The sequence below is a fragment of the Coffea eugenioides genome, chromosome 11 (genome assembly GCF_003713205.1).
Source record: "Coffea eugenioides isolate CCC68of chromosome 11, Ceug_1.0, whole genome shotgun sequence".
In the NCBI taxonomy this organism is placed as follows: Eukaryota; Viridiplantae; Streptophyta; class Magnoliopsida; order Gentianales; family Rubiaceae; genus Coffea; species Coffea eugenioides.
The window spans coordinates 47,076,654-47,100,596 of NC_040045.1; the positions used below are offsets into that span (position 1 = coordinate 47,076,654).

General features: G+C 36.8%; 3 protein-coding genes across 7 annotated transcripts; 2 read left to right on the forward strand and 1 right to left on the reverse strand.

The window, feature by feature from the left end:
• Nucleotides 1-6,644: 6,644 nt before the first annotated feature.
• Nucleotides 6,645-14,627, reverse strand: LOC113751613 (ABC transporter B family member 26, chloroplastic). Of its 4 annotated transcripts, none has more exons than XM_027295679.1 (18): nucleotides 14,087-14,626; nucleotides 13,182-13,309; nucleotides 12,858-12,900; nucleotides 12,462-12,506; nucleotides 12,238-12,360; nucleotides 12,033-12,136; nucleotides 11,522-11,576; nucleotides 11,369-11,439; nucleotides 11,130-11,232; nucleotides 10,225-10,435; nucleotides 9,902-9,975; nucleotides 9,716-9,772; nucleotides 8,879-8,953; nucleotides 8,483-8,557; nucleotides 8,124-8,405; nucleotides 7,979-8,043; nucleotides 7,806-7,866; nucleotides 6,645-7,302 (listed from the first exon to the last, which is right to left on the reverse strand). In XM_027295679.1, exons 1-18 carry the CDS (start codon nucleotides 14,573-14,575, stop codon nucleotides 7,216-7,218), a joined length of 2,148 nt encoding a protein of 715 aa, XP_027151480.1. In that variant the 5' UTR covers nucleotides 14,576-14,626; the 3' UTR covers nucleotides 6,645-7,215. The 4 variants fall into 4 exon arrangements, 3 of the variants coding, with proteins under 3 accessions (XP_027151480.1, XP_027151479.1, XP_027151481.1); XM_027295678.1 differs by having other exon boundaries at nucleotides 9,902-9,978; XR_003464845.1 differs by having other exon boundaries at nucleotides 7,272-7,302; nucleotides 7,973-8,043; nucleotides 9,902-9,978; nucleotides 14,087-14,627.
• Nucleotides 14,628-18,195: 3,568 nt separating this feature from the next.
• LOC113753463 lies at nucleotides 18,196-21,386 on the forward strand. Of its 2 annotated transcripts, none has more exons than XM_027297621.1 (4): nucleotides 18,196-18,832; nucleotides 19,655-19,807; nucleotides 19,965-20,170; nucleotides 20,929-21,015. In XM_027297621.1, the coding sequence occupies exons 1-4, from the start codon at nucleotides 18,356-18,358 to the stop codon at nucleotides 20,930-20,932; spliced, it is 840 nt and encodes a 279-aa protein (XP_027153422.1). In that variant the 5' UTR covers nucleotides 18,196-18,355; the 3' UTR covers nucleotides 20,933-21,015. The 2 variants fall into 2 exon arrangements, with proteins under 2 accessions (XP_027153422.1, XP_027153421.1); XM_027297620.1 differs by having other exon boundaries at nucleotides 18,201-18,832; nucleotides 20,942-21,386.
• Nucleotides 21,387-22,754: 1,368 nt separating this feature from the next.
• On the forward strand, nucleotides 22,755-23,432 carry LOC113751638 (60S ribosomal protein L27a-3). Its single transcript, XM_027295718.1, has one exon. The coding sequence runs from the start codon at nucleotides 22,827-22,829 to the stop codon at nucleotides 23,265-23,267; it is 441 nt and encodes a 146-aa protein (XP_027151519.1). The 5' UTR covers nucleotides 22,755-22,826; the 3' UTR covers nucleotides 23,268-23,432.
• The last annotated feature ends 511 nt before the right edge of the window (nucleotides 23,433-23,943 follow it).

Consider the following 23,943-nt stretch of genomic DNA (forward strand, 5'->3'; position numbering starts at 1 on the left):
TTTTTTAACCTACGCTGCAGCTGAATTTAGCAGTAATTATTAGTAATTAGTAGCATCACGAATGTAGTAGTAGGATGAAATGAAGAGTTTTTGGGGCATTTATATAAATTAAATTACTTAGTTGGATTTGGAAGAAATTATAAACCGCCCCCCAATTTGAAGAAAATTGTCGGAAATCTCTCTTTTTTTAACACTCACCCACATTCCAAACCGCTCCTCCTCGTTGTGTGAGGTTTCAGTTTACGGCTTTGGATATTTACATGATTTGACTCTTCAAATGTAATCAATGGGTAATGAACCCCTCCAGATTTGCAAAATTTTGTATTATGTACTAATAATTTTCAAAATTTTCGTTAGTTACTAAAAAAATAATTTGGCTTCCCAAATCACTACTGACCCAAATTTTTGTTGAAAATAAGAAGTTACGAGTGAGGGTTTTCTTTTTTTATAGTAAATAACCATGGGTTATTAATAACTGGAATCAACCTAATTGTAATTTGTTAAAGCCTCAAATCATTAGCAATTTGATTGTTGTACAAAAAATCAAGGTTACAATGCCGAATTCCAAATAATTTGGACAAGAGAATTAAGGGTGTGTTCAACCAGTTACTAGTAACCTACCCAAGTCACTAACAACTCTACTGATTCAGGGTAAAAGAAAAACGTAAACAAATTAGAAATTTTACCGGTGAATAAGGCCTTGTTCCTGAATACATGAAGATAAAAAGAAGGGTAAACAACAAAAAAACCCCATGTGGTATAGCTATCATACAAAAAAACCCCCTCTGGTTTCATATCATACACGTCGATACCCCATACTTTGAATTATTGTGAAAATTCGACGGAAACCGTCAAATGTACCGCGTTTGACTTAAACGCACTGGAAATGCGCGTGTTTCTTGCGGACAAGAGATTTCTACCACAAACTTTCAGCTGATATGCCTTCGTTACCCTTCAGTGACTTTAATAAAAAGAGGGAGACATCAAAATTGAAGGCTCGGCCTTCATTGACTTTAATTCTTTCAGCTAATATGCTCGGCTTCAGCCAAAATTGAACGATTTCCATACATCGAGAGTAATCAATCAAGCAGAGGTTGCAAGCCAGCAAAGGAATTGCAGGAAAGTGGAGAATCGATGTCTTCCTCAAGCTCTCGAACAACCAGCGGCGGAAACGGAGCTAGAGGTCTACGATACCAGTATAAGATATGTAATTGTGGAAGGAAGGCGAAGCTAAAGATTGTTGAGTCGGAAAAGCCATCGAAAGGAATGTTGTATTTTGTGTGTGAAAAATATGAATGTCGGTTCTTTTCATGGTGTAGTCCAATCTACAGAGACGAGCCAGATCGAGATGCACCTGTCCCCGTAGTGAGCCAGCATGTTCAAGAAAATTCGTATTTGGGTGGCGTGCTCTCAAAACTGGAAAATTTGGACAATGAAATGAAGAACTTGAAATTGCTAGTTGGTAGGCTGTTGTTGATGTTTTGGCTTTTTCTTGCAGTGAAAAGGAACGAAATTGGTAATCTGTATTTTGGAGTTTTGTTTTGGCAATCTGCATTTTGAAAACCCCCAAAAATGAACGAAATAAGCAATTTGGAGTTTTGTTTGGTAATCTGCATTTGAGCAAGTGTCTTGAAAATGAACAGAATTGCAGCAAGTACTAGTTGGAGTTTTGTGTTATGTTATCTTTTCCGGTGGTGTTTTGTTTGATGTCTACCAACCGAATAATGGTCAGTGTTGGACCAAAAGTTCAATTCAAAGTTCTAACTACAAATCATCTTACCAATTTTACCGCTTCCCAATTGAAAAACTACACAATTCTTGAAATTTGGAAAGAAATATCGGCTCGTAGAATTGTGGGATGCCATCATCTTACCAATTTCCAGATTCATTCAGCAACTACAACTTACATAGTTGACAGAAAAAGAAGCCAAAAATAAATGTAGTTGCCATTTCACATAGCAGACACCAAAATCTGTTCACGGAAGAAATATACAACAAATGTTTCCAGATTCATTCAGCAACTATAACTTATATAGTTGACCGAAAAAAAAGACAAAAAATGATTAAAGCTACCATTTCACATAACAGACACCAAAATCTGTTCACAGAATCTGTTCCCAGAAGAGATATACAACAAATGTTATAGATTCATTCAGCAACTACAACATCACATCACCCATATCACATAACATTAATCTGGTGGTTGCCAAGAACTTCAACCCAAAATCTGTTCCCAGAACATAGATTCACCAAATGTTCAGTTTCATTCAGCAACTACAAATATTCCAAAAGCTATTCTAACTACGGCTAGGCCACTATTCTGGCAGGTAATTAAACCTTCTTAGGCTTTTGATCTCTTTGGCCTTAATTTCCGCAGGACATCAGTAACAATTGGAGCTCTGGCTCTTTTTACTGTTGCAGTGGTGCCATCAGCCTTGTTACCTCCATTCTTTGTAGTACTTCGAGTACCAGCAGCTCCTTCACTAATTGGCTGTGGTTGAGTGGACGACTCAGCAATTGGTTGTGATTGAATGGATTCAGCTGCGCTTGCTTCAGGTGCCTATAAATGCCATTTAACATTGTTAAAACATACAGATACTATAACAATGACATTTAAGCGTATAAGGAAAATTACCTTATAAAATTTGGAGTTAGGGTGAATGGGATTCTTGCACGTCCGTGAGTTATGCCGTGGCTGAAAACATCTCTTACAATGTACCACAAGACCCTTTCTAGTTGATACTTGACCCTTCTTAGGCTCATCTTGCGCTCTTCGGCGCAGTTTCTTTGGTCTACCAGGCATTCTCCTAACCACAGGGGGGTTTATGGCCTCTTCTTCGCAAGTTATCCAGTAAATATCACTTGGAACAGGTGTGATAGTATGTGCATATATTTTCAGATATTCAGCTCTAGTGTAGCAAGTATGCACATAATTTTTTATAGGTAATCTACACACTCCTATCGCAGCACATGCATGGGCACAAGGATAACCTGTTAATTGAAAATACCCACAGGTACATGTCCAGTTTTTCAAGTCTACTACTACACATTTTCTCACACCACAGTCAACCTCATACTTGTGACCCCCATCCCAGGTCGCAACAAATGTCCTACTCAACCTCTGATTCTTGTCAATCTTTTCTGCTATATTAGGACAGATTTCTCCTTGAAACTTTTGCATTCCAGATCTCTTTGTTTAAATTCTCTGCATCAATCTCCTCCTTATCCATTCAAGCATCCCAATGATAGGTAACTCTCTTGCTTCTAATATGTAGTTGTTGAATGACTCATTTAGATTGTTTACCAGAATGTCACATTTACTACATCCTGTAAAATGTGATCTACTCCAAAGAGTTGGTGGAATTCTGCTCAACCAGTCAGCAGCTTCTTTGTTTGCCTTTTCTAGTTCAATCATTGCCACTTTCCATTCCTTTTCATTGCCAGCACTTGCAGCAACCCAAAACATGTCTTTCATTTCTTTTCCTTTGAACCTTTGGTTAAAATTCTGGTACATATGCCTCAAACAAAATCTATGTTCTGAATCTGGAAACACTTCATTGACGGCATGCACAAGCCCTTTCTGTCTATCTGAGATAAAGGTCCAACGAATGTTATCTCTTCCCATGCCCAAATCAGCCATTAGCAACTCCAAAAATCATTTCCAGGAGTCATACCGCTCTACCTCTACCACTGCAATTGCTATTGGCACCATGTTATCGTTGCCATCTCTGCCAAGTGCTGACAATAATTGTCCACCAAATGCTGTCTTAAGAAAACAGCCATCTAGACCAATTATTGGTCTACAACCATCAAGAAAACCCTGCTTGCAGGCATGCAAGCAATAATATAACCTTTGAAATATACCTGTTGAACCATCAGGTGCTTTGTCAATCTGAATTTTTATAGTACTTCCAGCATTTGTGTCTCGGACGGTGGCGGCATAACTCCAGAGTTTTTGATACTGCTCCATGTCCGTGCCAAGCATCATATCCTTTGCCTTACGCTTAGCTCTACCAACCTTAGCAATTGACACATTGATCATTAAATCTCTTCTGATGTCATTCTTCAACCCCATCAACTCAATTTTTGGATTATCCCTGATCTTATCTTGATATTTGCTGCTCAGATATGTGGCTGTTGCATGCTTATTTTGATATTCTCGAGCACACACATGCTCACCCTTCAGTGACTTTATTTGGAAGGCTGATTCATCTTGAATTGGTGTTGCCCGAATCCTCCGACTACAACCTTTTGCACAGTTGGCCCTAATTTTCTTAGAGTAGTTTTTCACCCAAGTAACTTCATAACCCTCTCTTACTAGCCATTCACACAACACAGATCTAAACACTCTAAAATTAGTAAACTTTTGCCCCACTTTCAGCTCAAAGTGTGGCTTCCTAAACTCAACTTCAGGATTAAAGTCAAGGCAGTCATCTTCTTCTCCACTACCAGATCTAAATTTGTCTAGCAACTCTTCATCCGGAACCACAGGTTCTTGCCAATCCTCTTCAGTCACCTCAGCATTCCCTACCCTTTCGTCTTCTTCTCTCAAATTTGATTCTCTAAATGTTGCAGGTGGTTTTTCAATGTTTATAGCTTCATCTTTTGATAGCTTCTGAGATGAAACAGGTCCCTTTTCAATGCTTACATCTTCAACTTCTGATGGCTTTTGCTCTGAAACAGGTGGTGTAATTTGCTGAATCACATCAGACCCTCTATATTGTGAATTTTTACTGGCCCTTTTCTTTCTCACAGAACCCCTTTTAGGAGAACTTTTTTCATCTGACTTTCCAGCAAATGAGAATACATGCACTGGCAATTTTGAAGAAGCACTAGTGCCATCTGCCCCTGCCCCACCTTTTTTGTTGTAGTTGCTGTCTCCAACAGTATCTTTCTTTGGGCTAAAGATGTCTTCATCTTCTATTGTTTCCAACCCATCTTTTAACCATTCTGGCTCTTCATCATCTTCACATGCAGCTGTCCCCGTAGTGTTAGTGACCCCGCCATCTTCACATGCACCCGTATCATGGCCTTCATTTTTTATTCCATCACTGACCCCACCATCTTCTGGCTCCTTTTCAAATGGCTCATCCCCACTGCAAGCATAAATTAGCCTTTCCTTAGGCAAGTTCCAGTAGCACTGGTTCATTAATTCAATATCATTATTGTCTCTAATTGGGTGTAGACCACCTTCTAAATCCACATCTGGGACACAAAACCAAAAAGTTATTCTAGTTGCTCCTTCATCTACCTTTTTAAACATTCTACACAGACTCACTATCGATAACTGATTTTCTATTCTGTCTTTGAAAATAGCCTTGTGGGTTCCTGTGTAGTGGAGCCTTGGCTTTTCTCTAAATCTCCCATAAAAATACATGTGTATGTCAACTTTGTTCTCGAATTTCTCCTCTGCTGCAGCATGATAAGCAATAAAGGACATCAGATATTAGTAATTTGTCTTTGACAACTACACAAAAACTAACATAACACAATCAGAACAAACAATTCATTGTAGGTGGGATTGGGGACCACATTGGACCACAATATGTCTCCATATAAGCCATATTAAGATAATTACATATTACAGAAGTTGTCGTGCTTGACTAGTCATGGCATTTAACTGTAGTAATTGATCAATACAAGTAATACTACACATTGATAGTATAAATTTAAGCCAAAAACACGGACTGTCAGACTCAACAATTGAGTCTGACCAAAAAGAAGGGGTGACCAGATTAGGACATGAAATGTGTAGCCTTATCTTTGCCAAACAATTGAGGAATTGGAACCAAAGCTAGTAAACGAGGGACCTCTTCTATAAAGCTATCCCTTTTTAAGCTTTCAATAATTATCAAAACTTTAGCAATTTGAAAGGGACGCTTAAGCTGTCTATCTATGCAGCTAGGTTTGCTGGACATACATGAACAACCTTCATCTTCATTACGTAAATACATCAAAAATATTATCTTTGTTAAATAATGGCCTCCCAATTTAATCTGAAATCAGTAAATAACATTTTTCGCTTCCACATCATACCCTAAAACCCGAATGGAAATAGATGAGAGATGATATACTAACCCATTTTTCTTCGATTTTTCACCGTAAATCTTCACTTCCTCCTATTTTCCGTCGATCTTGATATTTGATTGAAATAAGAATCAAAATTTTTGCTGAAAATTGGCTACAGAAGGGGCTGCAATTGGCTACAAAAGGGGTTACTTTTTCTTCGATTTTTCACCACAGATCTTCACTTCCTCGTATTATCTGTCGATTTTGATATTTGATTGAAATAACAATCGAAATTTTTGCTGAAATTTGGCTACAAAAGAGGCTGCTCCATCTTCTCTCTAGGGTTTTTTATTTCTTTCTCTCTCTCTTCGTTGGTTTTGACAGAATGAAGAGCAAAATTACTTCTGCAATTGTCGCTTATATCAAAAGGGTATTTTCGTCGTTTCACTCAGCTCCGTCTGTTTTAACGATTTCCGTCGAATTTTCACAATAATTCAAAGTATGGGGTATCGACGTGTATGATATGAAACCAGAGGGGGTTTTGTTGTATGATAGCTATACCACAGGGGGCTTTTTTGTTGTTTACCCTAAAAAGAAAGACGAACAAACCGTCAGCATTCTTCCACTTCGCAGAATATCTTGTATCAACTGAATGTAGTAAATGAATTGATTAGGACCATAAAACATACAACAGTATGCTTATGCATGTTCCAACATATGCCTCAAGTTCCCTCTAAAAGAAAAAGAGCCCTTGAGTTATAACAGATCATATAGTTCAAGTACAAGAACTGTGGACAAGAAGTATGGTTTAGGGTCGCAGAAACTTCAAAAGCTGCCTAGGTATTGGGCTCTACCGCTTGGTCTGCAGCAGATCACAGCAGATTGTTGTTGAACTACTCATATGATTTGAGGAATGAGAAAAAGCTCGCAGTAGAATGTAGCAGCAGCAACTCCATGAGCTGCATTACTCCTTTGAAAATGGCCTAAGCGGACTGAAGTGCAACCTAGTCTTCTTTGGAAAGAAGAAAAGGACAATTATGAACAGCAGCAAACTAATCGCTTAACCTTGCCATTTTCTCTGTGGAGAAATCTCCTGAACTGACACTGGTAATCCATGGCTCCCAAAAGTGATGTAACCTCTGCTATAGCAAATAAAAAAATGGAAATAGGAAAGAATGCACTGAAACTGCCAAACATCGACCAATACTAAGATGGTACCACAGCATCGGCCTGTCTTCTTGTTAATCGTGAATACAAACCATCTTTCAGTAGTAGCTCTGAGTGGCTACCTACCTGGAAATTAATTTTAAAAAAATTCTTAGCATACTCAAAAGCGAAATGAAAGTAACTATTCCCAGTCGCATAAATGTGATTAGTCCTATTTGATTACTTAATACACAGACTCTTATTTAATTGCAAGCTGCATGTTGCTAATCTTTTACACAAAATTTAAGCCTCGGGAGAAAAATGGAACTTCCAGACTTGAATATAAAGACATGAACACTTGTACTAGTGACACTGCTTATACAGTGACAGAGGTTAACAAGCATGTAACATAAGCCTGCGCAAGCTGCAATCTAATAGATTGTTTGAGGTTCAGTACCATCCATGCATCGGGATAGGAGGACACAAGCCTAGCACCTAGCAGCAATAATTTTCTGTTTTAACAATGTCAGAGAAACTAGAAACCTGAAAAAGAGTGAAGTGGTGCAAGGAAGGAAAGAAAGAAGGCAAAGAAGACAAAAGCATAAGCCCCCTAGTGGATCCCATAAGCAGAGAAAGAGAAACATACATACCTGAACAATTTTACCACCTTCCATGACAACTATTTTGTCAGCAGCCTGTATTGTAGAAAGCCTGTGAAAAGTGCACTATCAATACTTCAAATATTCAATTTTCTTGCCCTCTTTACAGCAAGAGGCAATGAGGTAGAAGTCCAAATAGGTTAAACATTGTTTCATACATTTACCTATGTGCAATCACTATGACAGTTCTCTTTGTCTTTAGGTCACTTCTGACTGCACGAAGGACACCCTAAGTACAACAGAAGACACTTTAAGCATGTGTTTCAAGGTTTGACGAGCTACTTCTACCAAAACATCATCAATAGATACCTTAATGTTGTGCTCACTCTCAGCATCCAGTGCACTGGTGGCTTCATCTAGGATCAATATGTCTGGGTCCCTAAGAATTGCCCTTGCTATAGCAATTCTCTGCTTTTGCCCTCCACTGAGCAATTCATCATCCACAAGAGTTTGATAGCCATTAGGCAAAGATGAAATAAATTCATGGGCATAAGCTTGCTTGGCGGCCCTTTCTACATCCTTTTGATTTACCACCCTGGGACATCCATATCTTATATTTGAACTGATATCAGTACGGAGAAGCCGAGGTTCCTGGTGAAAAAAGTTCTAATTAGAGAATGTTAACACATTTCACATGAAATTAAACCAAAGAAGTTGAGAAGGTAAACCTGTCCCACATAACCGATTCTTTCCCTTAACCACTTGGTGTTCAAATCTTTAATTGGGTGCCCATCAATCATTATCTAGATTTAAAATCCCAATTACACAAGTCAGAAATAGAACAAGGCAGTTTGAGGCAGAATGCCCCAGAAAAGTTAAGCCTTTTTGCTAATATGCATGGCATAAGTGTATACAGTCTGTGTGTATAGAGAACAAAAAATGACAAACTTCATGTTCTCAAACTTGCTGTACTTGAATCAGTTTTTTAATTTGCAAGATGTAATAACTAGCTCAGCAATAACTACACTATAAAGAGACTGCTTTTCCAAATAAAAAGTTCCATGTTGTTGACAGAATTACTGGTTTCCTCCGTCAGTTTGAATGATGTAACAGTAAAAGCTCACCTGGCCACCTGTTGGTTCATAAAGGCGGAGCAACAGATTCACTAGAGTGCTCTTACCACTTCCACTTAAACCAACCTACACAAAGTTAAATAAGGTGATAGTAACTTCTCATGAATTCTGTTTGAAGGAATAGAAGAAAAAACACAATGGAAGCAGAAAGAAGAACTTTAACCAGGCACTAGTTTGTCTATTGTGCAATGTGAAACTGCTTATCTCATAATAGGCCTGAATCATGCCATTTATATGTCTGATTGACACCTTATGGAAAACTAGACCTCAGGAATCTTCAATCATGATATTGATCCAAGTTTAGTTGAGGGTAAAATATGGTATTGTTGAACAACAAATAAAACCTTGGGGAACGTGTCTTGGGAAAAGTTATTGAAGAAGGTGGAGAAACAGTTTTTTCAACGTTGTAAGTGCAAAATGCCTTCAGAAGGACTTTGGATATTATTATATTCTTTTTTCGCAAGTATCGCCACTCTAGCTAATTAAATTCAAGTATCCATCCAAAGGAACTAGATTTTCCTTCTCTTTGTTTTAACCACTTTCTTTGATTCTTTCGCTTGAGTCGCCACCAACCTTCTCTAATAATAAAGTTCTCTAAGTATGACCTCTGAGTTTCCTGTCAATAGACATTAGAAGGGAGTTATTCCTAGTATTTACCAAATAAGAAGTGTGGCCACACTGGTCATTCTTTCATTAAACTTGATTACACCTCAATATGCACTTCTAGTTTTCAAAATATGAATGATTTAGCATATGCATTTCCTTAATATCCCAGAAATCGATTGATACTCAGAATATAAATCACAATGAGCAAAAAGGAACACTTACAATTGCAACTACTTCATTAGGATGCACTTGGAAGTTTACATGTTGCAATACTGGAACCTGTTAAGTTGTGCAATAACCAATGCATTCAATTGTAGCCATTCAAAATTTGCTGAAGCCAGCATCATCTAGATATAGATAACAGCATAGAAGGGAAAAAGGTTTTGAAAGTATGAAGATAAACCCTACCGAAGCCCTTGAAGGGTAGGAAAAGGTGACACTCAAGAATTCAATATGCCCTACCAGTCTTTGCAATTTTGACCCTGCTACACAGTAATACGCATAAGCATTGGAAATATTACTTCCAGTCTTTACTAGGAATAAATAGCACTAAAACAAAAGGAGTTGTTCGAAAATGCTATTGATGGCTTATTTCCTTGATTGTAAATTATTCAGTCTAATATTCAGTCTATCTGCCATTAACTTCAGACAGCCCCCCATGAAGTTCTGTACTATTTAAAAGAAACAATTAAACAAGGACAACAACTCTCAATCTTAAACTCAAAGCTTACCAGTTGATATGAACTGATTACTTGGTGGAAGATCCATCAGTTGGAAAACCTTTTCACTGGCTCCTATAGACTGCATCAATGATGACAAGCTGTCTCCGACCGACCATGTTGAATAAATCAGCCATTCGCTGTATAATATGAACTTTGTAAGTTGCTCTGCTGTTATACGACCAGTCAGTATAAACATTCCTCCGATCAGCACAGCAATAACCTATAAATTAAATGCCGAGAGTAAAGTCAAACCCATGATATGGAGAACAACAAAATTATGGTTTCTCACATTAAACTCACAGGTTATTAACATTTTTAGCACTGGTTTTAACCTGAAAGAGATCCAACTTTTCCTTTCTCTCCACAGCCTTCAAACCCTTTTCATTCCAGTTAAATAAAGAATATTTGGAAGTGTCCAGATAGAATTTACAAGTAAGAAGCAGCAGACTGAAGTGGTTAAAATGAACTTTTTAATCAACTGCACTGTTGCTAATGGAAGAATCACCAGTTTGACCCCATCCTTGGCAAGTTTGAGTGACTTCCCATTTCCTTTCCCCATACCCCAAGAAAAGAAAGAAAATCAAGTACAACAGGTATCTTTCCCCCTCCCCCCAGCCCCTCACCAAAAAAAAAAAAAAAAAAAAAAACAGATGCTTCCCTGTCAACTGGAAACTTATTCTGGAGTGCATGATGGATAATGAAGCTCACAAACCCAGAAGACAGAAAATTGAATGAAACTTAGCCTTTTGAATCACGACGCATAAGACTGACCCAACATACAAACCTTGATGCTATATACTAGCTTAAGTTAGTTGAAGTTCTGCATGAAAATTTTTCCTCTTCAGAATGTATAGAAACTACAGATGAAGCAGAAAAGTTTTTTTTCTTCCTAATATGAACTGGAAGGAACTTACCTGTGTTGAATGGTAGAGGGTGTTGAAGCTGAAGTTCCAAAGTCCATATGCAGCACTCTGTCTCAAACTTATATCCGCTAATTTCTCCAGCCAGTTATTGTACCTTTAGATAAAGCAGCAAGCAATGACATACATATATCAACCTCAGAGCATATATACAAATGTATATGCAATGTGAACAGTGATACTGTACTGCATTGATCCTCAATAAACGACATTGCATCATATGTCTTGCATACCTTCCAAGTTCTTGTTGTTCAGTACCATACACTCTTACAGTCCTCATTAAAGACAGAGTCTCTTGAGCAACCTAAGCGTATAAACAAACAACTTCAACAGGATAGCACTTTTCCACTTATCTGGACAATTAAAATTGAGTTTGCTGATATTACTTCATTGGCTGAAGCACCATAGTCTTGGATCAATTTAGCTGCTTTCTTTTGGTACCTAGAGAATATGCCATGTAAATATAGATATTAAAACATAGCAATTTAAAATGAAAAAGAAATAAGAAAGTTGTCTGGTTCTTAAACTTCTTTTAAATGCACTTAAATAAGCTCAGAGCATGTCCAGTATTGAATAATTCAACCAATGGTTCTGGTAAAATACTCCAATGTTGAGGTGGCTACTTAATCAGAGGAAATCCACCTTTCAGCTGTTTTTCAGTTGCATAAACCCATTTCCTTCCAAAAACTTGCCTCAAGCAGCAAATCTTACTTGCGCATATTCTCTTATAGAAGTGTAATTCCACAGATAGCTTACTTAAATTTATAGTCATGAGATATCAATAGACACTTCTTATTAACGTTTCAAAATAGGCATAATGCATTTTCACTTTTCCTAAGAATATAGCCTCAAATCATTGCCTGTTCATGTAAGGCACAAGGGTTTACAGGATCTTACTGGCCGTATAACAGCATTATGGTTGACAGCATAGCGCATATAGCGAATGTACACAATCCAAGTGGCCATGATAAGATCACTAAGTATATTAATGCACCTGTCCCCTGAATGAACAGATAGTTATAAATTTTTCTACTTGTAAGTGAATAGTTATAGATTTTTCTACTTGTAAGTGAACTCCAGACTGACATCTGTGATAACTAACCTGAAGCAAATTGCGAGATATAAGATTAAGGTCATTGCCAATTACGCGTGAGACTTGCTGACAATCTGACCCAAGCCTACTTGTTAGGTCACCAACTGTCTCATAGTCGAAGAAAGAAATATCCTACAAAGCAATCAACTAAAAATTAAGAATAGTGCTTTAGATAAAGAAAATCATTTTGCATGCTACGGAGAGAATTATTCCATATATCAATCCAAACAAACCTGAAGAAGAAGAGTAGAATATAATCTTTCCCTCATTCGTTTGACCTGCACAAGCCAAAAAGTCAATTCAGTGCAACAATCAAATTCTCATGAACCATCTCATCTACTCATTCACCAAAATGGATCATTGAATGCTGTCTCAATCTAATCGAACAAAATGCCTTTTAAGTTGAATAAGATAGCTGCATTATCTAGCCTAGCAAAACTTAACTCGTCACACCTTTGAACAATAGCTAAAAGGCTTATTCTGCAGTTTACGAAACACTTACATTATACTTCAAGTTACTACTACATAAATACACTTTATTTCATCCAAGAGGTTGGTGAAGATGTGGACTGTTGAGCGTTCTAACTTGCACAGTTGACAAAAACTTAATTATGAGAAAGTAAACTCACCAGAATCATATTTGCAATGCCAAAACAGCAACCTCTTATACCACTGTGAGTTTCAATAAGAGAAACAATATCAAACTGTGGGGGGGCAAACATCGCTCATCTAGATCATAAAACAGTCGATATGCAAAGTAGCAAACGTTGGACAAAAAGTAGTGAAGTTTAACAAAGTAAAATACGCATTGGCTTTGTACCCCCTTTGTGGGTCAAGACCTTAAGAAGTTGAAGACCACTAGGAATAAAAAAAGGCATTTATAATTGAGTCTGCTAATGACTCAACTAGCTGTTGTTTAAAAGAAGGGAGGGTTGATCATACGAGATCTTAACCTGCCTATTCCTGATGTAATGCATAGCAGAATCAAAAGCTTCACATTCCAGGAAAACACCGATACATTGTTACTTTGGGCAGAAAAAATTGAAGCTGTCAGATAATGAGGAATTGAGATCTGTGAAAGCTGAGCCAAAGAAACACATAGAAGTCAGATAGGCAGTCCCTGATCAACAGAACAATATAAAACTAAACAAACACCCACTTCATTGAAGGAATTCAATCTAACCTTTTCTCGTATGTATGATGAGGAACAATCAACTTAAGACAGGTTTACTTTAAGTGCACTTACACCACCTGATCAATATTTTTAAATTATGTGAAAACCACCTTTAGATTCGTTAGCGTTATCATATTCATTTCGTGAATTGAATTATACAAAGACACTACTTCAGTACTGGTAAATCGTAATCATGATAAAATACATAATCTTAGATCACTACATTATGACACATTTCAATCCACATATGTATGGTACGTCAATAAGTCCAAAGTTTAGTTGGCAAAAGACAGTGGTAATTCGAGGCAATCCAACCGAATATTTCACAAAATGTTAAGGGCGTGTAAGTGGGCTTAGACTGCTAGACATTGTTAAGTTATTTATATATCTGCCTTTAGAGTACAACAGCATTTTGATACTCCTCTAGTGTACTACCAACAAGTAGTGCATAATTTCTAGAGGTTATTCATCTGAATCTTGTGTGATTTTTTATCAAATTTATAGCAATATTGACCCCTGTTGGTCGTTTGCTTATATATGGAAGTCTATTTCTTGGGAATCGACTTCAACTTAAATACCTGAAAAAGTTGCGCGTTATCCCTGATACTAACACTACATTTCGCTACATGTATTTATGGACTTGAAAGAAGTTACTAGTAAAATATAAAGGAGGAAGAAACTTACGGCAGTCAGCATCAAGGAAGAAAAGGCAGTAAAAATGACCCACCGATCTTCACTTATCAAATCCCACATCCGCCGAAGCGCTCGCACAACTGTCACCGGTTTTGCCGTTAGGACAACTTCAACATGGTCCGAGGAAGAGAGCCTCCACCAGCTACCACCTGGCAATATATCCTTAATAAACTCAATCACTGTTCTGGGATTCTGACTAAGTTTCTCGCTGCCCTCTGTTGTTGGAAAATCAACATCCTCGGGATTGCTAATAGTACTGTTGACAGAGTATCCATTGACTGAAGCTGATGACTTTGGAGGAGAAATGGAAATGAATCTTCCATTGGATTTGGAGGGAGTCAACTGGAGATTGGTTCTGGCGTTAGGAAGAGGATCGTGATTGGTGTTCCTTATTAAGAAGACTCGTGTTCTTCGTTGGGATGAGGACGTGATGAAACTTGAAGATGTCTGGGGATGGCAGAAGACAAGTGGAAGAGCCATTGTTGTCTCGTCTCCTCAGTCCTCAAGACCACCACATATTTCAGGAGAACTGGTTTGCTTTTGTTTGGTTTTAAGTTTTAACGGTTGGCTTGACCCGATTGGCTTCTTGGCGCTGCTTTTCAATACGGGTCGGGAATGTTGATCCGGTAATAGTCCAGCTGACCACGGCACTGTTGCTTGGAGTGTTAAATAAGTTGAATGTTGCTTGACAAAGGAAATTTGGGTACATACCGATTCTTAATTTGTGTGATAGATAGATAGATTCGAGGATCTCTTAAATAATTATGCTCATTCATTCATGAGAATGTAGAAAAAAGGTTATACTAAGTGATACATGATGTTACGATAAAATTCATGTGATACTTGAATATATGGAATGATATATATATATATATATATATATATATATAACGGATGCACAATAAATACTTGTTAATGCATTTATATTTCACTCAACTTACTATATATATATATACATAATAACAACTATTACTTTCTTTTATATTTATAAACTTTTTCTAATTAGTTATCTTGTATTTATATTTTTTAAATTAATTTTATATTTTTAAAAATTTAACACCTGAAATACATTTTAACGAGGATTCATAGAACACCCGTTAAATATATATATGTATAGGTATTTGCTTCTTTTACCACACGAATGCTCGATACAAATGTGGTTTAGAAAGTTATACTATACAATTTACAACTTATCTATTAGTATAATATTTTCTCCTCTTCTAAACTTGGTAAGTGTAATGGAGGGACGGTTAAAGTAGGATGACCATTTCTTTTTCTTTTTGGGCCTAAGCAACAAAAACGTACTATTTACAAAACCGAAACATGTGTACAGCAATCTGTGAATTGTTTCAAATCGTACCTTGTTTGGTTTATAGTTTTGTGAAAAAATATATTTACAATTTTCATAAACATATTTTTTAACTATTTTTTTAATTTTCAACATAACGATTTTTGTAAAACTTTTAAAAGTAGCAATTCAAACAAACAACACCCGTGCTGCTGAATTGACTCGGCTGAATTACAAACATTTACAAAAGTAGGAACATTCATCGCCTTTAGCCCCACAATCCAACGATTCAGTACAAAGTTGCAACTGAGCGTCAGCCGCCAGCCCGCCACAAGCTTTCATCAGCATCTGGGACTGGATGCCGTGAAGGTTTTTAATTTGAACTTCTTCTTTCATTTCACACCGCTTGATTGCTTTTTTTTGGTCCAAAAAAAAAAGCCACACCATTTGAACTTAGCTTTTGGTTGCCGTGGAGATTGCTTTCATCCTCAAGGGCTACGTTGACGGTGCGCCACGTCTACACTTTTTTCGGGACAAGCCTACAACCATATAAAATGGTCATCAAGTAAACCGATATCTGAACCACCAAGCCCTTGGGCTGGTGGCCCCCACCAAGCCCTTGGGCTGGGAGGCAAGGGTTCAAACCTTGCCTCCCACTAATATGCCATTCTTGTGGCTTGCTTCAAATCCAGACGGGTGCGTCGTGCACCCGTTTGGTCCGATGATGGTTCTGTCCCCATCGATCCCCATAGGCTCAGTTGAGCCTCCCCCTAGATAGAGTAGGAGTAGGGTTGACAATTGACAAAAAAAAAAAAAAAAAAAAAAGTAAACCGATATCTGTGCCTAAGGATTAATCTATTCACGAGACTGTATGGCACCTCTTGGATATCATATTTATAAGTGAAATTCAGTGTTGGATGGTGAAATAAATATTATTAACCCTTAGATTAAATATTATTAAATATTTAAAATTTAAACTATTTATCTCTAGTAATAAATACAAGTTGAGGAAATGATACTCAAACGAAATCATTGAATTTTTCTAATCTATATACTGATGGTGTATATATTAGCACATTACACTGTTTGATCTTAATTTGAACTCATATTTTATATTTGCATGTGTGATATACATTTAAAGGTACTAACGTGTATATTGTTAATGTATACAAGATTAATCCAAACTTTCAATAAAAACTATAAAAAGAAAAAAAATCAAGTTAACCAATTGGACTAGACTAAAAAGTTTGTTTAAAATTATTTTCTTCAATTAGTTATACTAAGCTTGCAAAATATTAATTAAACTTTTTTTTTAACTTCAATCTGATTAACATAAAAAAAATACACTAAATTATATCTGTTAAGATTTTGTTTGGATAGAAAGAAAGTTGTGTGGTAAGATGTAGTATAGAAAAGTGAAGTAAAGGAAAATCAATATCTTCTCCAATATACGTGTGATTATCATCAAACAAATTGAGAGAAAATAGAAAGGTATGATTATCATCAAACAAATTGAGATTTAACCAAAAAAAAAAATCAAACAAATTGAGAGAAAAGAGAAAGTCAGCGATACTTAGTGATAGTTATCAAAAAAAATTTATGCAACTAATAGTTTTTTGTCAAAATCCCACAAATCTTGTAGGACTTAAAATGCAATAAAGTAAGAGAAATTTTCTATTTTCTTGCTAAATGAACACAATTTTCCTTGCGAACAAACATTACGTAAAAGATGGAGTGGATTAAACTAATCAAAATGTATGTATTGTAAAACCAAGCTAAACGAGTTCATTCTATATGGATCGAATGATGGCTCGCGCATAAATTAGTTGTTTTCGAGAATATTTTTTAAAAATTTTACTACATTGGTGTATATGAAAATTTTTTAGTGTAGATATATTTTTTTTGCTGTTTTGTGGGTATTTTTAAAATTTAAAACTTTTAGATACCTTTTACAAATTAAACAGCAACACCCACCTCGTCGCCCCAGCCCCTCTCTCCTACGGATAAGGGGCAGGGAAGGTCATCAGAAAGACCATTCCTTGAACAGTTCATGCCCAGGATTTGACCATAAAAAATTGTAAGGTCCAGATCACTTTTTGTACCTTGATTTTCACAACGTGTGTGGGACTCACAAAATTTTGTTCTAAAGTTACACATTGTGCAAACAAAGTTACGCCGTGTGTAAATAAAATTATGTGGTGTGCAACCGTTCCTGCCTGTGATTTTTCTCCTACTCTCTCTTTTTCGTCCTTTGTCTTCCCTCTTTCTCCTTACTCCTCCTTCCTCATTTCCTTCTTTTCTTCCTTTCATTCCTCCTTTTTCGCCCTCTCGTAGCCTTCCTCTCTAGTGTAACCAGTTAGAAGATCGCAACCAAATCTAATCACACACTAAACAGGAAAGGGAGGAGGTAGAGGAAAGAAAGAAGGGCAAGAAGTTGAGAAAAGAAGAGATAGGGGTCTTGGCGGTGGTAAGTGATTATGGCGGGTAAAAAAAGAAAATATTTTTTAAATATATTTTTATAAGTTATATTTGATAGTGTGTGTATTTTTTGAATTATTTTTAAAGTTATTTTTAAAATATTTACAAGTGAGCTTGTTTGGATATAAAGAATTTCAAAAAAAAAAATCAAATTTTACTTTACTTACATAATATATACGATTTTTTATTATTTTTTTATTTTACATATATTATATCATAAAAAATATTATAATAATTATTTCAAATAACCTTTGTATCCTCGAAATACAAAAATAATTTTTGAAAGACAATCCCAACCAATACTGAGTAATTATTCATTAGCTAGCTTCTTTGTGGCCTTTAAAGTCATTTTGGCATCCTCTTGCACAAAATATCTCTTTCTTCTCGTTCATCTTCTTCCTCGACTGACCGAAACTGTTTTGTACCTTGTATCATCATCTTCCCACTGCAAATAAATAAATAAAATACTAGTGTAACACGACGCCGTTCCAAGCATGGCTGCAGTGCTCGGCAATTTAGCTCTAATACTGGACCCAGCTCGCGTAACATCTCCACGCTACTGCACGTTACCCGACCGAAAATCCCACCGCCCGCCGGTCCCAATTCTCTCCGACGTCGTCTTGAACCTGTTCAAGAAAGAATCTTTTGCCCCAGAATTCGATGGGGAAATCCGAAAAGAAAAATCTTTTGCTAAAAAAGAAAAGTTAAAGTCCAAGTCAAAGGTGAATGCAGTGGACTACGAGAACTCCAGCGACGACGAAAATGGGAATGGGTTCGCGGATGAGGATGGGTTTAATTGGGAGGAAGAGATGAGGAGGAGAGTGAAGGAAATTGAGGAGATGAGGGAGCTGGAAAAGAAGGCTGAAGAAGTGCAGAATAGAGTGGACGAGGAGTTTAAGGAAGTTGGTGGGGAGAATAAGGAAGATACTGAGGAAGAGAAACGGATGAGAGTAAAAAAAGAGCTCGAAAAGGTCATTAAATTGTTTTCCTATTTTTTTCGGGTTTTTCATTTACTCAATAGTTATGGATTTTTGGGCTGATTTCAGATGATGTGGATGTTACCTTCTGTTTGGAGTTGTTTGATTTGTTTTGTTAATTTGAATTCGTTTTGAGCTATGACTACTATTAAGAGAGATTAGTATATGGATATGGATCAAGTTTTATAATCCTTCATAAAAAAGAAAGTTGTATTAAGGCAGGTTAGTTATTTTAAGATTTATATGTTAGCTGCCAACCGGAGAATGAGCCAGATCTATACAGACTATACTTATTAAATTGTGTCTCGGTAAATTCATTTTGATGAGTTTGTTGCTACTGTGTGTAATGGTACTACTACATCATTCAAAATTTCGTCTTTCTTATTCTATTCTTTACATTATTCTTTAAGTTGTTGTAGATTATCCATTGTGTAGATTGTCATTATGCTAAACTATTGGACTTGGTGGCAAGGAACAGTTGTCTTATTATTGGGAAAAAGAGGAAGTACTTTGGCTGGTAGGAAATGGTTACTGCCTGAACTAGTGCAGATTCTCTGGCGTTCAAGCTTCCATGTAAAACATGGAGAAATTTGGTTATAACTGCGGTTACTAAATATGCATTATGAAGAATGTGCCAGATGGTGGTTATCTAGGGAAATTTGACAACGGGTTATGGGATAATGAAAATGGTCATCTCACACTATATTTTGTAGCATAAGAATTAATGATTTGTCCAAGGTATTGAAATTTTGTTGTTCTATCATAGTTCTCATCTGATGGTAAAGCTTAATTCTAGTTGTTTTTCTGTGAGAGTAGGTAGCAAAGGAGCAAGCTGAACGGAGAAAAATGGCTCAATTGATGTTTGACTTGGGTCAGAAAGCTTATGGGAGGGGAATGTATGGACGTGCCATTGAGTTTCTTGAAGCTGCCCTCACCATCATTCCCAGGCCAACTTTGTTTGGTGGTGAGGTTAGTCCTTAACTTTTTAGAGAAGGATCTGTTGTGGTCTTATTGGATTTTTTTAAATATATATATATTTATCATGATCTTTAATTTTCTATAACATGCTTTTTGTTTCATCAGATACAAATATGGCTTTTTGCTAACATGCTTTTTGTTTCATCAGATACAAATATGGCTTGCAATGGCCTATGAAGCTAACAATCGACATGCAGATTGCATAGCACTTTACCAGCAGCTGGAGAAAAAACATCCCAGTGTCAGCATTCGGCGGCAAGCTGCAGAACTGCGTTACATATTGCAAGCACCTAAGCTCAAGATAACCCAGGAAGAGATGGTTACCATACCACTGATAGGTTCTAGCTACGATAGGTAAGTTCCATGTATTTCTGTGTGTTTGTCTCAGCAGAAATTGCTGGCTTCTGCTTCAGGATATAAATTCTTCATGTATTAATGCATTAATGGCTTGGTAACATAGAAAATACATCTACTAAGTGCTGAGGAACTAGCAGTGGCACATAATGGACGCTTTTATGTCTTTCCTGGTTTAAAGTCAATTTTAGCAACAACAGTTTATAGAGTTCCAAGTGTTGAAGTCCGTGAAGACGCATGTTGAATACTTGAAGATATAATGATGGTCACTAGTCCCTGCTTTTTGATGTTTCAGTCTTCGTTATCTCTAATTGGCTAGACTAGCATATTGATGGAAAAGAAAGAAGGGTTATGACGGTGCCTAGGCAAGATAACAAACCAGATAACAGAGAGAATAATAGACGAGCTGCTACTGATGGTCTTTGTACTTTTAACTATTAAATCATGAGTCGCTGTTAGGTTCAAGGTTTGAATCCTAGGCCTGACAACTAGGGGTAGGAAGGGCGTGGGGAGGGATGGGAAAAAAAATCAAATCAAATTATGAGCAAAAGTGTTGCTTGAATAAAGTTTGGGTGGCTTTTCACACTAGTAATATTAAAGGATATTAGTGGAAGAAACGCTCTTCTCCTTAGCTTATTGAGCTTGTGAATCAATGTTTCCATATTTCCTTTCCTCTTCATTCTTATAATTGGATTGGGGATTGGCATCTTGTTCTCATGAATGGGTAATTCCCCTGGAATGATACATTACTCATGCAGTTGAATTTGACAGCTATGCGGCAACATGGACTGACAAATACAAGGACAAAGATCAAAAGAGAAGTTTCTCTACTACTAATCAGCTTCCATCAGGTAGAGACTACTTAGCAGACTTCTTGGCATGGAAACCCCCGGTTGGCTTGGAGAAGAACCAAACCTTTTGGATAGCTTTGACATTATGGGTAGGGCTGGTTGGAGCTGCTCTTTTACTGCAAAAGTAAAATGCTTCCATTCTTTTATATCATTGGATTTTGAAGTCAATTGGCAGATTATAGCCAAAGTAACAGGTGGAACTCATAAAAGGATGTCAGCTGAAGCCTGAAAAATGTATATGTAAATGCCTTCCTTTCTCTGGATTCTTTAGTGGAATATAGTATATTCTTGAACATTTTTATCTGCATTTAAGTATAAAACATTTCCTTGTACATTTATACCCAACGGTCTTTTGTTCTTACTTTTATCTATCTCCCTCATACAATTTCTTGAACTCTGATTAATCAAATATGTCTTTTTATTCCTGAATTAAATTTATCATTATTTTTTTGACATATAGCTTATACATTCCATTGGCTCCTTCAATAATAGTTTTTTTTAAAAAAAATAAATCCACGAATTATGATGTTCAGCTGAGTGGAGCTCAATTGGTAACCAAAGCCCAAGATGCCATTTCACAAATCACAACCCTACTAACACGCAAAAGGGCTGAAATGAAGAAACAAAAAAAGACTAAAGATGGTACCGATCACAAGTAAAGAAGAAGAATCCTGGGATCTGGAAAAATTTTCTGCGCCGAAATATTTGTTTGTTGAACTGTAAAATTATGACAAATCTACAACCGTGACACTGAAACGAGAAGAATAAACCGTGAATGCACAAAAATGAGGGAGGAAAAACAGGCCCAATTTGCAAATTGATCTCCCTCAGCGGCCTCGTCCGCCGCACAAAACCCTGATGGGCCTAATCCAACTCCACACAACACTCAGCTTCCCATTCTACCCTTCTTAGCAGAACTAAACTCCCCAAACTCCAAGGCAAAAACAGTAAACTAACACTAAGCTTCCCATTCTACCCTTCTTTGAAGAACCAAATTCCCCAAACTCCAAGGCGAAAACAGTAAACTGACGACTCATCGTCTCCTTAATACATAGGGTAAAAAATCTGAATAGTCCTCAACCAGTAGAGTTAGTTAACTTTTGATCCTTCAACTATTAAGTGCATATTTTTACCTTTCAAACTTATAAAAGGATATATTCTCCACATTTTTTACTAGAGATACTTTCAGAAGCATCTCCTAAAGTTTAGGATAATATCACTTGGCCCCTTTTAAGTTTTAAAGACCATCAATCACTATCATAGCATATGAATTGACAAAATTATCTTTGCTAGTTTAACAACTTTTAGGCAGAAAATTATGGAACAGAAAATTTATAGGTAAATAATGTAAATCTTATAGTATAATCAATTTGGTAAAAAATTCAATATAAGATAACAAAAAAAGGTGGAATTGGAAGAAAAATATCTCTCTTATAAAATGATTATTATAAGAATATTTGAATGATACAAGGTTTAGATCGTTACAAAAAAAAATATGATTTTAGGAGATGGTAGTAATATTTTTGAAATTTTAAAAATGTCAAGTGATATTAATAAAAATCTCAGAGGAAATTTCTAAAGTTATCTCTAATTAAAAGGGTGAGAAATATACCTTTTACAAGTTTGAGGGACAGAAATTATACACTTAATAATTGGAGGGCTAAACATCTATAAACTTAATAAGTTGAGGGCCGTCCAGATTTTTTGCCCTACTACATATACCAACAAACCCTAGCGCCCTCCTCTGTTCTCCCCAGCCGCTCCAAAAACCCTCCTTCTCTTCCCCACATCCCGAGTCCGCCACCATGACGACCCGTTTCAAGAAGAACAGAAAGAAGAGGGGCCACGTCAGCGCCGGCCACGGAAGGATCGGCAAGCACCGCAAGCATCCCGGAGGAAGAGGTAACGCCGGAGGCATGCACCACCACAGGATACTATTCGACAAGTACCATCCGGGTTACTTCGGGAAAGTTGGTATGAGGTACTTCCACAAGCTCCGTAACAAATTCCATTGCCCCATTGTCAACATCGATAAGCTCTGGTCTTTGGTTCCTCAAGAAGCTAAGGACAAAGCTACCAAGGACAACGTCCCTTTGATTGATGTCACCCAGTTCGGATACTTTAAGGTTTTGGGTAAGGGAGTTTTGCCTGAAAATCAACCTGTTGTTGTTAAGGCCAAGCTCGTTTCCAAGACTGCTGAGAAGAAGATTAAGGAAGCTGGTGGGGCTGTTGTTCTCACTGCTTAGGTTGTTTTGCTTCTTGGATTTACTAAGTCTGAGGTTTTATTAGTAGTATTATAATTTGGCACTTTTTTGGATTTACCCCTTAAATTTTGTTGCTATGAAATGAATGTTATTGGACCCTTTTTATGGATGTTTTTAATGTTATTCAGCAGATTAATTTCAGCACTATGGATGGATTTTTATGGTATATGCTAGCATTTACTTGGGATGTTAGGCGTTAAAATTTGCTCTACTTAGAGATCAAATTTAATCTATCATATATCCCTCGATTGTGCTTTCTGGTTCGCTATACTTGTTATGATCTTACAGAGGTTTCATGACTTGCTATCTGGTTCGAATTATTTGTCTTGAGTCTCTGTAAATTTCGAGCCTGCTTATTGTAATTGGGTGCGGTTTTAATCTAAAGCTTATAGATGCTATTAGTTTTGGGATTATGTTGTGTGTCTGGGTGGATTTATGGATTCCACTTAGTTCCTATCAATAAAACAATTTAGTTTTGAAATGATAGCGTTTGCCTGGTTGGCTAGACTTTAGTAGTTATGTTTTAAAATCTAATTTTTGAATGAATCTGGGAAATGAAAGTATGTTTCTTTTCTAATAGTCTAGGGGTGGAAGAAATCTGCATGTGTCTCCTTAGTTCCACTTTTCCAGGGTTGGGGAACTGAAACTGTAGTATAGC